The sequence below is a fragment of the Cololabis saira genome, chromosome 5, assembly GCF_033807715.1.
Source record: "Cololabis saira isolate AMF1-May2022 chromosome 5, fColSai1.1, whole genome shotgun sequence".
Classification (NCBI taxonomy): domain Eukaryota; kingdom Metazoa; phylum Chordata; class Actinopteri; order Beloniformes; family Belonidae; genus Cololabis; species Cololabis saira.
The window spans coordinates 32,573,512-32,586,417 of NC_084591.1; the positions used below are offsets into that span (position 1 = coordinate 32,573,512).

Genomic DNA, 12,906 nt, shown 5'->3' on the forward strand with positions numbered 1-12,906 from the left:
CAGGTCCAGTATGGGTCCATGTGGGATTCACATGTTTAATTTGGCATTGGTTTTATTTTAGATGCTCTTCCTGACACAACCCTCTGGATGTATCCGGCCTCCAAAAAACACTGTGACCCTTGAGGTTGCATTTAAAAGATTATAAAAACAACTTAAAAAAACATCAAGAAAACAAACAAAAAACTGATACAGGGTTTTATCCAGATCTGCCCATCCAGACTAGCAGTGAAAATGCAGCTAGTCGTTTACATTTGAGTTAATGTTCACCAACCCAGACAAGAGATTAGAGACACATTTTTATAAATATTGAGGGATAATTTTCTATTCAGCATCATGATGAAGTCTGAGCTTAGTTTGCACATTGTTTTTAAGGCCAAGATTCCAGGAGTGGGCTTTGTGAAGATTCATGCTCCCTGGAATGTTCTCTGCCGTGAAGCTGAGCTGATGAAGCTGAAGATGCCCACCAAGAAGGTACTGCAAGTCCTTGACCTTGGGATTCACCACCTTCTTTAACTTTTGTAAATATGGGGCACACTTTTGGCTTAAAGGCTTGTCCTTTGTTCATTTAAGTTATTGTGATTTTAATGAAATCCCCTGTATACAAACAGCCCGGATTTCCATGTGCACTAGCCAGACTTGAGGTATCTGAACTTCCAGATGTATCTAGATAAGTTTGACTTGAGTTATTTGGATTTCTATGTCTTTAATCCTGAGTTTAGTTATCTGTATTTCCAGGTGTATGAAATGAAGCAGTCCAGCGGGGTTGTCAAGAAGATCAGTTCTCTGGTTGATAAAGTTCTGGAGCCCCTCTACCCGCATGTTGAGGACCATCACCCAAAGAACATCAAACACTTGTCGCACACCTTCTCCAGGGAGAAACAACACCTGTAAGCACACCTGTAACACCCGTTAGCATGCTCATAAGACCGGTAAGCACACCTGTAACACCCGTTAGCATGCTCATAAGACCGGTAAGCACACCTGTAACATCTGTAAGGATGCTCATAACAACTGCAATAACCAGGGGTGCACACAAGCCGGGACTCGAGGGCTAGTCTACTGCATGTTTTAGATGTTTCTCTGTCTTCAACACACCTGATTCTAATCGCTGGTCGTCATCAACATCTCATCAAGGTTTACACAACTCTGTTGGAGACACAGCCTTGTCTATCAGGGTTGTGTTGAGGCAGGGAAACATCTAAAACGTGCAGTAGACTGGCCCTCGAGTACCGGCTTGTGTGCACCCCTGGCAATAACACTTGTAGCACCTGTAGGCATGCCATTAAAACCTGTTACACCTGTTAGCACACCTGTAAACATACATGCAACACCTTTTAAGTACACCTGTAACTTTATTTCTAAAGCAGTAAAAACACCGCCAGTTGACCAGTGCTGAGCACAAACATGGATTCAGAGAAATCCACTAAAACCAAGATCAAACTAAGTTAAAAAGCCAAAGTGAATGGGTATGTTTTAGGGGGGGTTTTAAACGGAAAGTGAGTCCGTCTGCCTGATGTGTGAAGGTAGATTTGTTTTGAGCCGGCGGCTGAGCACAGTCACCTCTTAGCTTTCTCAGTCTAGAAGATGACTAACAAATGATTTGCCGACCTGAGGGAGAGTGAAGGAGTGTACGGCTGAGGTAGGTCAGGCAGATACTTTGGAACGAGACCACAAAGACATTTAAAAACAAATAAAATAACTTTAAATCAATGCGCAAACAAACCTGAAGACAATTGAGTTATGGTAAAATTGTAACACATTTAAACACACTTTTAACAACTGTAAGAACACTTATAACAGCTGTGAGCATGCTCTTAAGATCTGTAAACACACAGGTAAACAGACCTGTAAGAGTAAGCACGCATGCAACACATGTAAGCATACCTGTAACAGCTGTAAGCACACCTGTAACCACAGTAAAACACCCATAATACCTGTAAGAACACTGTTACACCTTTAAGCATCCTCATAGGGCCAAGAAGCACACCTGTAAGAACACCTGTAAAAACACCAGTAACACCTGTAAGCACACATGTACTGTAAGAACACCTGTAAACACACCCATAGTACTTGTAAGCACCCCATCACACATATAAGCACACCTGTAACAACTGTAGACACACCTGTAACCCCCGGGGTCTCCTGCAGAAAGTAGATTTTGTGCAAACTGTGTAAGGTAATCCCAAAATGAGGAAATTAGTTTTCCATTTCACATAGGGAACAATGAGCAATGACATGTCCGGTGAGTATTAGCTACAGTACAACTACATTCCAACACTTATAACTCATGCAATATACTAATATTATAACCACTCCCACCCCACCGCTCCTTCTATCACTCATCCATGTTACATAACTGCTGAATGATCCAAATGCAGTATACAGTATGACTGCAATAAAAGCTCTGATTCAGTGGGGAGAAGTACCAAAAAAACCTGGTAGCCACAGGTTGACATGGTGGCTGTGTTCCCGTCAGCTTTCCGGGCAACATGCCTGCGGCCGGTACTAAGAAGAGGAATGAAAAGGCTTCAAAATGACTTCATATACCGACTGGTCATTTGACTTAATGCTTCTTCCATTTCACTTCCCAGTTTATGTTTGATACTACCATTTTTCTTGCAAAAAATATGCACAACGTTGTGGCCCCTTCTTTAATCCAATATTTTTGAGTGAAAGTATATTAAAAATGATCTGCTCATACAAATATTTATGGATGACTGTAATTCCAAAAATCTAAAAATCCTTGATAATATCCTCAGCTACAAACTCTTTAGTTTGGACAGATTTCTGTTGGTTACATTTTATGCGATTTATTTATTTATTTATTTTTTTACCCTACATCAGAAATCAAGAATAATGGACTGTGGGGTGGTCTCTGCAGACCTTTTTCATGTATTTTTGGTCCTGCCATAATTTGAGAGTTTTCTGGAAACCTTGGTCAGATTTTAATTTGTTTCCATGTTTCTGGGCAACATTCCTAAAAACCTCAGTTAAAAGGACCAATACCTGCTGAAAATATTCAGGGCTGCAAGTAAGCGATTACTGAAAGTTAGCTCCAGCACAATCCTCTAACTTTAAAACGTTCTTAACTGCCTTCTTAAGATCCTACCAAAGAAGCTTCTTAATAAGCTCTTAGTGGGAGCTGTCTACCGCTGTGGTGCTGAAACTACATCAATCAATGTCAGGCAAATCGATCACTCACCACTTTATCAGCGCATAAATCACATACAACGCCCTATGGTCCCCACGCAAAGGTGCAATTAGGCACGTTCGTGCGTGGGCCTCATTGAATTTCTCCTCTTGTGGTGTTGGTTATCGGTGTCACAAGGTAACTCCAGAGAGGGTAGCCACTGTCCCCGAGGAAGATGCTCCTGCCGAAGTCCGCTCTGCCAGCCGTCTGCCGCCCAGCTGAGTTGGCCCAGAAGAAGCTGTCGTTTGTGCCTCCTGGGCACCTGGCAACTATGTCTGTGTTGATGGCAGCGTAATGTTTCCTCCCAATCCAGCACGGATCCACCAGGGAGGGATTGTGGATTGGGATCAGTGTGCCATCCACGACACCAATAACCCGGCGGATCCCAGCTATGACATGATCCACGGTGTGGTGGGCATTCTGATGTGTGTCCGGGCATGGAGCAGAAGGATCGGTATCACGGCTGCCACACTGCATAAAACCAGTCCCCTGCTGAGGCCAGTGCCGTTCCCCACCACCTCCAGGAGGCTCGTAACAGGAGGCGCGTAAAAACAAAGTGCAGCCAGGAGGTGCACCTCTGCCCTCTGAATGTATGGTGACACTACATGAGGCAAGTGTAGTGTCACTCGCCTCGTGTAGTGGCGTTGGATCTCCACACGAGGAAGCCTGTACTTCGACTGGACAGCCCGGTCCGACAGCACGTTAAGTGGGGAGAAGTGCTGACACACATAGGCATTTATGTAAACCATCTGGCTTCGCGCACAGCAAAACTGTTAGTTAGCAGTGAGAATATGCTGTATTGCAGCCAATGTGTCTCACATGCGTGGACTTAAGCAACGCCACATACAGTATATAGACTAGCAGCTGGAACGTCTCTTGATGAGGTTCCAGCCGAGTTCGATTACACCTGTCAGTTTCGCCGATATCTGCGAAGTACCACAGGGTTGTTGATGTTTTTATAGCTACCGTAAACTCGTATGCAAATGCCGAATGTGTGTGAAAATGTAATGAGTGACAGTAATGATGATACATTTTATTTATGTAGCTACAGGAACACATGGGCAATTCTTCTTTTTCTCATTTTTATATCGTTATTTTTCTTCTTATGCTATTTTTTTTGTGTCAGTGTTCTACAGCTATGATCGCACATTCATCATTATGCATGGTTTCAGTAATCCTTTGAATGTCATATATAACTTTAGCTGCAGTGGTCGCGAAAAATAGTGTTAAGAGTGGGTCAGGGTGATCTTACATTTCCTTCTTGGTGAAAGATGTTCTTAAGCTAAGAACAACTCTGGGAAACACGTCCTTCTTTCACAGCGCTCTTAAGACTGCTCGCAAGAAGCTCTTAGCGCTTAAGAGCTTCTTAACGAATCTGGGAAACTTTTTTTGAACTCATTATGAACTCAGTCCATGAGATGGAGACAAATACTTTTTTACCGCTGCGGGAAATTCGAAAGAATAGAAATACTTGAAGAAATAGGATTCCTGCAAATACATAGACTGTTGATATATTACATTCATTTTAATCTTGCAGCAGATGTGTTCATAAGGGTGTGTCCTTCACCATGCCTCTTTGACAGTCTGATCCAACATATTTAATTAATATTTGAAGGTGCGGTGTGTGTGTAGTGTGGTGATGACTGTAGTGTTTGTGAGATTGTGTTGTAGTGAAAAGGGCAGACATGCTAACATAAGACAAACGCAAAGGATATACAAAACTGTGTGTGTGTGTGTGTGTGTGTGTGTGTGTGTGTGTGTGTGTGTGTGTGTGTGTGTGTGTGTGTGTGTGTGTGTGTGTGTGTGTGTGTGTGTGTGTGTGTTGCATTCAGGTATTTTTGAATGTCTGTGTCCAGGTTCAGGGGGTGGGGAGATAAAATTAATAAATATTTCTAGGTAACATAAAAATAAACAGAGTGAGGGCGCTACACCTGCCTGTAAAAACACACTTGCACATAATAATAATAATAATAATAATAATAATAATAATAATAATAATAATAATAATAATAATAATAGTGACAATAAAGACATTTACAACAACCATAAGGACAATGATGACATTAACAATCATAGTATCCTTATTGCTGGTATCATAAGTTGTAGTACTACAAAAATAATAGTATCCCCCACGAGCATGCAACCGCTGGTGGAGCCCACACCAGGGCGGGGAGGCCAGTCCAAGAGGCACCTGCCTCACCTGGGCCACCACTCTCAGGCCAGACCCCCAATAACAGGACACCTGGCCCTGGGCCAGAACCCACAGGCCCAGGGCTACAGGCAGATCCATCTCTTGCCCCCCCATACTACCTATAGAAAGAGAGAAGAAGAAGAAAAACAGGAGCAACCCAACCGATACCAGGGATATGAAGGATATTAGGACCCAAGGACATTTTAATAAAGCTGCCAGAGAACATGGTTGTAAAATGTTTATGAGAAATCGTCCTACGTCTGTATTATTACATGGAGGGACAATCAACCAAGACTTGAGAGAATAATGGTATCAAACTAGGAATCTTCACCATTTATTTGTATTTCGTGTGGGATTATTGTTGAAATAATGAGTCTGGTCCACTGTTTTCTTATGTGTTTATAACTTTGAGCAGGAAAGGGTTCAAATAACTTTTGTGCTTCTTCTTGTCTTCAATTTTGATCTAGCTCCTCCTCTTCTGTCTTCTGACATTAAAGAAAACACAAGCATCAATGTTGACAGGAACCAGGATCGAAAAAACCACGTTTAAGCATTGTTAGTGTAGGCCTGCTTTTTCTTTAATTCAGCTTTATATTTTCATCTTCAGTTCTTCTGTAAACGTTCTGTAAACGTCTTACTATTACTGTGAATGACTCAAAATCACCTTTTTACTGCAGATCTGAGTTTCTGTTGCCGTCTCATCTTTGTTTCTATTTACCAGGACAAAAATCAGACAGAATATTAAAAAAAAAAGAAAATCAATGCCAGCATTTATTTCAATGTAAAAATACAAAATACAAAATATAAAAAAGTGTTTGAATGCAAAATAAAGAGCTGTGTCTTATATTTCTATTTCAGTCCAACAATTTGGGAAACATATGAAAGATCTAGGTCACATGGTTATAAAGCTATTGGAAAAACTAGGAAAATATAATAAAATAACAAACACTGTTTCCGCATATAAAAAAATATGTTCTTTAAAAATTGAAAAGAGTCCTCAAATACAATACAATAAATGTGTTTTATTTGTCTCCTTTAGCACAGATATTCGGCTTGGGTTTAGGGTGACTTGGTCAGATGGTTTGGAGGCTGTTGAAAAGAAAAATCTTTCAGCAGTTGGTAGTTTGACGGTCCCTAAACGAGACCGTGGTGGGTAAGTAGTAAATATGTGTCGAATGTACCACATAAAACTAATTTCATCACAGCATTCATTGATAAACTACCTCCAGATAAATTAGAACGACCGCCTCAAGAATGAGTACAATACCATTCACATGGGTACTGTGTCCCGCTGGCAATTATGATTTGTAGTTACAAATGTAAAAACAAACTTGAAAAGTGTGGAGATTACACCTATTTTTATCAGGACAAACGGGAAGTGAGTCCAGAGGTCAGTAAGAGCGGCACAGAAGGGTCTTCAGGTGGTGCAGTGGACTGAGTCAGGATGAAACAGTGGACTGTGAAACAGGATCCTGGTGGAATGGTTGACAAGACTGGATATGGCAACATGAGATGGAGTCTTAATCATCTGGACTTTCCATTTCAGCATCATTCTATAAGCTTTATAAAAAATAAAATTTTAATCACAATCCAGAAGGCAGAGAGTTTATCTGCATCCTAGACACTAACTAGGAGCTGGGTGAGGCAGAACCAGGAGCCTGATATCTGAAGGCTGGAATATCCAGGAACCACCAGTAAACTTGCGGGTTGAGCTGTGTTGGGATAATCCGGAAATATGAGATCTCTAACCTGCTCCTAGCTACCAGTCTAACTACCCAACGACCTGCTTCCTCTACCAGCTACAAGTGACAGAGAAGCCATTAAACCCACTTTTAAACACACAAAAACCTTATACAACAGCCACTTGCAGAACTGCAATCAGACAGTAAAAGCGTAGCTTTAAATCTGTAAAGGCTAATTCCACCTAAACTAAACACATTCCAACACCAAGCAGCCAAGACAGCGCATCACAAAAAGATGAGAATGTCACAGAAAAAGGGCGGGCAGCTGCTACATGTACAAACTACATGTAGCTAAGGCTCAGATGGTGATGGTGTAGAGATGACCACTCCGAGAAAAAGCCTCAGTGAGCTCCAAGTCAAAGATGCCACAAAAAATCTCCACTTTCTACATCCAATATCTCATCTGTTACGGCTTTGGTGATGGCTGGACGCAAAGGCAAACACAAGACTGTGGGATGAAGGAGTAAAGGGATTTATTGAGGTAGAGGGGGAGTGGAGACAGCAGGAAGTGGAGGGTGTATCAGGGGTCCAGGTGGAAGGGCAGAGAGGAGAGTCCGGGGGGGGGGGGGGGGCAGCAGGAGCAGGGCTCCAAGGTGGGCTGCTGAGCTGGGTAAGGTGAAGGCTGAGTGGGCAGGAGCCACCAAGAAGGCAACCAAGCAGGTTTCTGTGTTCCTTCCAAAAGAGGTAATAATCTGACATCGGACTCCAGGATGGTGCAGGCTTTTAACCGTGCCTCATTACCAACGACCAGCACGTGTGATGCTTACAGACTTCCACAGACCTGAAAAAGAAAGCACAACAACCAGCAGCCAGGGACCAAAAACCCCACAGAAAACATAACCACCACATCACCTATTCCCCCAGCAGGTACAAGATTCCAGTGTAAAACTCCACTAGATCCACGAATTATAACAAGTATCTGACAAATCAGAAACATTCGCAGTATGGGTGTGTAAATCCAGATAAAGACATGAATAATTTGTGAACTGGCTGTTGATTTTATTGGCTGTGAAGATTCCACAGAGGTGTTAATCATTCAGATCCATCACCATTCCTGAGATATGTCCTTGTACAAACACCCACAGCTCAGCAACTGTTCCACATGGGCCACTAGAGCATCATGAAGACATCACCGATAGAAACAAAACCAAAACCCATCCATCCATCCATCCATCCATCCATCCATCCATCCATCCATCCATCCATCCATCCATCCATCCATCCATCCATCCATCCATCCATCCATCCATCCATCCATCCATCCATCCATCCATCCATCATCCATCCATCCATCCATCCATCCATCCATCCATCCATCCATCCATCCATCCATCCATCCATCCATCCATCCATCCATTATGACTTTTCAGGGTCATGGGGGTCTGCTGTCCCAGCTGTCTTTGAGCAAAATCAGTTTCCCCAGACAGGACACCAGTCCACCGCAGCTCCACATGTAGACTGAAAACTACACTCACTCCTATAGTCAATTTACAATCATCAATATCCTCAATGACAAAGGAATGACTAAATGTACCAAAGGTTCGTTGAAACATTCGGCTTGAAAAACCTCTAAAAACCAGCATGCTAAATGTCCTGGACATGTCGTGAATAATCTTATAAAATTACTGGAGACTTTGATAAACAAAGGATTTACAGCATATTTTTATTCAAATCGTTATTTTGCTGAAATGTTCTGTTTCCAAAGTTTCCAAAAATTTTCACAGCAGTCTCAAATATGAGCTTGACACAAATGTGACAGTGCTGAAGGAATGTGTTAAAACTTACAGTTTTGTGTTGATTCAGCATCAGCTGTAATAAATGTACATGGTTTGTGTTTGTGTCGACAGGTTTGACCTCTCAGACAGAGATAACTTCTTTGACAGCAAAACCAGGAGTTCCATCGTAAGTCCAACAAAACTTCTGCTTCTCATATGTTTTCCAACAACACACTTTTCTGGCATGTGATCTGTGTGTTGTAAAGTGGAAAGATAAAGTAAGTGAACCCAAAGTTTTATGAGTAGTCCTGTTTCCTTGGATGTGGTAGTTGAAGGAACATCTTAGTGTAGATTGTGACTTCAGTCATGTTTTACAAGGTAGATATGAGCACAGGACCTATAGGTTCATGTTGTATGAAACAAAATATGCTTCATTTTCATAGTTCTTTGATGACGTCTCTGCATGCTCCCCCGCCACCAGGAGGGTTTACTTCCTGCAGTCTTGGAGAAGTTCCACATGTGTTGGGTTCTGATTGGCTGCATTTATTTTAGTTGAGAACTTTTCACATTCCATTTTGTTTTTGGACCCTGTCGTGCTGACATGCAAACCCAGTCCAATCTTAAAGGGGAACTATTATGAAAAACATGTTTTTTCTTGCTTTAACATATATAAAGTGGTCTCCCCTCAGCCTGCCAACTCAGAGAAGGAGGAAAGCAACCACATTCTGCAGTGTCTGTACAGCCGCCCGGATGAGCCGTCCAGTGTGATGTGGATCTACGAGCCGTTCAGATTCTGCTTCCTTTCGTTACGTAACAAAAATGCGATTTACATCGGTTGGCCTCCGATGCGTGAAACCACGCCCACAACTAACTCCGCCAGCCGGAGTTTCCGCCATTTTTTCGTTGCGGTGTATCGTGTCATTCAGGCAGCCAATCAGCACAGAGCCTCATTATCATAGCCCCGCCCACTCAGAATCCTGCATAGATAATTAGGTTAGAGAATGGGAAGATAAAGACATGGCTCAGAGGCTAAATTTCTAATTTATTTAGCAAAAAAAAATCAAAAGCTTGTTTTTAAGACATTCAAGCCCTGTTTAAAATAGGTATTAGATGCCATAATAGGTCCCCTTTAAGAAATAAAGCACATTTAAAACATATGAGTTGATCAAAGTGCTACATAAATAAACTGCAGCTGTGGTGCTGGTTAAACATGACTGTACAGCAGCGGTCTCTCTCAAGATCTACTGTCCTAGATGTTTCCCTGCTTCAGCACACCATGACACAAATTACTGTCATTAACACACGTGTTAATGATACTTGATAACAAGGTGATAACGATCATTAATTAGAATCAGGTGTGTTGATGTAAGGAAATATTTAAAACATGCTGAGCAGTAGATCTTGAGGACCAGGGTTGAAGGCCGCGACTGTACTCCATGGTGTCACCTCTCTGCCTCATCATGAGAAGAACCATTCAAGGACCAACTGTTCCACTCTGCTGTATATCACAGAAGTGGTTGGAACTAAAAATCTTCCATTTGGACCAAGCAGACAAAAGTCCAGCTTTATTCTTGTCTAGGGTTTGTTCCTCTTTGTTAGTCCCTCCCCTTAGTGGCTCAGCAGCTCCACCAGGAAGACTTCTAGTCTGCTCTGAACTGGTGTTGTTCAGATGATCGTACACTCAGACCTGTGGCTCATATATATTTCTCAGCATCAAATAATAAAAATCTTTTCAGACACAATTAATTCTGTTGTTTCCCCTCCACTGTCCCCACGTTTTCTTCTATGTCTGACTGTAATGACTTCCTTAATTTCTTTGTGACGAAGTCAAGAACGTCAGAGCGAACATTCTCCGTCATTGTTGATGTGGAAAAAATATCTAATAGCTTTTGTATATACATTTTAACCAATTGGTGACTATTCTGGGTAAGACTGATAATAAAAACTGGAAAATAACGAAGACTTGACATATGGCTTGGCTTTAGTTAATTACTATTTGCACACAAACAGTTAAAACATACATCTGAGGGTTGATGAGGAAATGACGCAAAGAGTTGCTATTACAGCATTTTTCACAGAACAGATGGACAAAGTAATGTGCAATTTCCCCAAACAATCCTTGCAGCTGTGTAAGACAGCTGAACCCAACTCTAAAGTCACAATACTGGTCTGAACTGAGCATACCCACAAGAACTAATCACGGGAAAGAATTACAGAATAGCTGAAATAACACATTTCTATCACAATTTATACTTCTTTGTTACCAAAATAAAAACAAACCTCAAATTCAGTAGACATCAAACATATTGGTTTATCTCTATGGCCACCAAGAGGGGGAAACTCTCAAAACCACTAACTACAAAAGGAAAGAATTAATGAACAAACACATCCCAGTTCTGTACAGGAACCATATTTTACTTTAGGGCCCTCACTTTGCTTGTGGTTTGCATCCTCACCATTTGCCATCTTTGTTTAAAACAGTAAAACTTCACTACATCTCAATCCTGCTTGACAAAATTAATCCACGTGTCCAATCATTTCCTCCTGCTATATTTTTTATTTTATTTTAACTTAATTGGCCCTTGTATTCAAAATATGTAACACACCCCAGTGTGTTCTCTAACTCCATCAAGCAAACCAAATGCACATGCAGTGTCAGGCCTTCTGTCAGGCTGGTATGGTGAGGACCCAGATGCAGGAGAGAGAGTGGGAGGCCGGAGGCAGGAGTTCTCAAAAAACAAGGATTTATTAACAAAAAGGCAATAACCAAAAACAAAGCGCTGCTCAGCAGGATCAAAACTCACACAAACAGGGATAAAAAAACTAGAGCAAATGGCGCACATGGAGGGAAGCACAGTACGGAACCACAAGGAGCAAGGGGATGACAAGACCAGATATTCACAGGGGATAATGAGACACAACGAGACACAGGTGCAGACAATCAGGGCAGATGGGACACAGGCGGGGCAAAACAGAAACTCAAAGACTGGGGGGAAGTGTCAAACCCTGACATGCAGTCATTGAACCACCACTGAAAAAGCTTAGTTTGGATCCTTGACTGCTTACAGGACTATTTCTAAGCTCCTCTTTGTGTCAAAAATCTTGAGAAAGTTGTAGCTAAGCAACGTATCACTTTTAAAAAAAAAAAGAAAAGAAAATGTGAGATTTTTTTGAAAGGTTTCAGTTTCCGTAAACAGCGTTCCACAAAAACAACTTTACTTTAAGGGTGCTTTCACACCTGTACCGTTTCAAGCAGTTGTACCGGAACAGGGAACGTTTCCCCCTCAAGATCGGAACGTTTTGGTACATGTGAACACAGCAATCGCGCTGTGAAACGGTACAAAACAAGCGATCCGAGATCACCTAGGAGAGGTGGTCTCGGCCCGATTCCAATCGAGACCTGAAACGGTTCATTTTTTTTATTTGTAGTGAGAGAACATAATCGAGACAGCAACCGATAAAACTCCATTCATTGTGTACTGTATGTGCTGCCGCGGCGCAAGGAGAAGAGTCGGCGCAGCCTCCACCACCTTCTCTCCTATTGGACATGCCGAGATGTCGTCCCAGCACGGCACAAATTAAACATTGTATGAAATTAAACAATGTTCAATTCGGGCAGGGTTTGCGCAGCTCAAACCCTGCCCGAATTGAACAGCAGCGCAAACCCGGCTGCGGCAGGAGCCTCTCGTCCGCTGCCGGGCTCCGCTCTGCGCCAGCGCATAAACCTGATTTATGGTTCCGCGTTAAATCGACGCAGTGCCTACGCCGTACTTTACGCCGTAGGCTCTACGTTGGTGTAACGCGGAACCATAAATCAGCCAAAGCCAACGGCTGCAGTCTGCGCTGCGCTGAAAGGGGCGTGTCGTTTATCCATGGATGCGTTTATCCCATGGATCTATTATAAAACGGTTTATCCCACATCCATGGTTTATCCCGGGGTGCGGAAGAGGAAACTCCTTCTGCGTTCATTTGACCAATCAGAGAGCAGCTGGTTCGTGCATGGAATTTGTTATCAGCTTTGAAACGGTACAGACAAACGAGAAACGGAACAACTGTATCGATTCAGCC

The 12,906-nt window shown here is 42.3% G+C and overlaps 1 protein-coding gene across 4 annotated transcripts in view; it reads left to right on the forward strand.

Annotated features, from left to right (window-relative positions):
* LOC133444097 (anoctamin-1-like) overlaps positions 1-12,906 on the forward strand; it is a 64,718-nt gene that overhangs the window by 20,352 nt on the left and 31,460 nt on the right. For all 4 annotated transcript variants that reach the window (XR_009782703.1, XM_061721596.1, XM_061721597.1 and 1 more), the window contains exons 3-5: positions 373-471; positions 736-887; positions 8,971-9,025. Coding sequence is in view for 3 of the 4 variants with exons in the window: in XM_061721596.1 (XP_061577580.1) it covers positions 373-471; positions 736-887; positions 8,971-9,025 (306 nt within the window). In the remaining variant the exon portion in view is untranslated. The remainder of the gene's footprint in view (positions 1-372; positions 472-735; positions 888-8,970; positions 9,026-12,906) is intronic.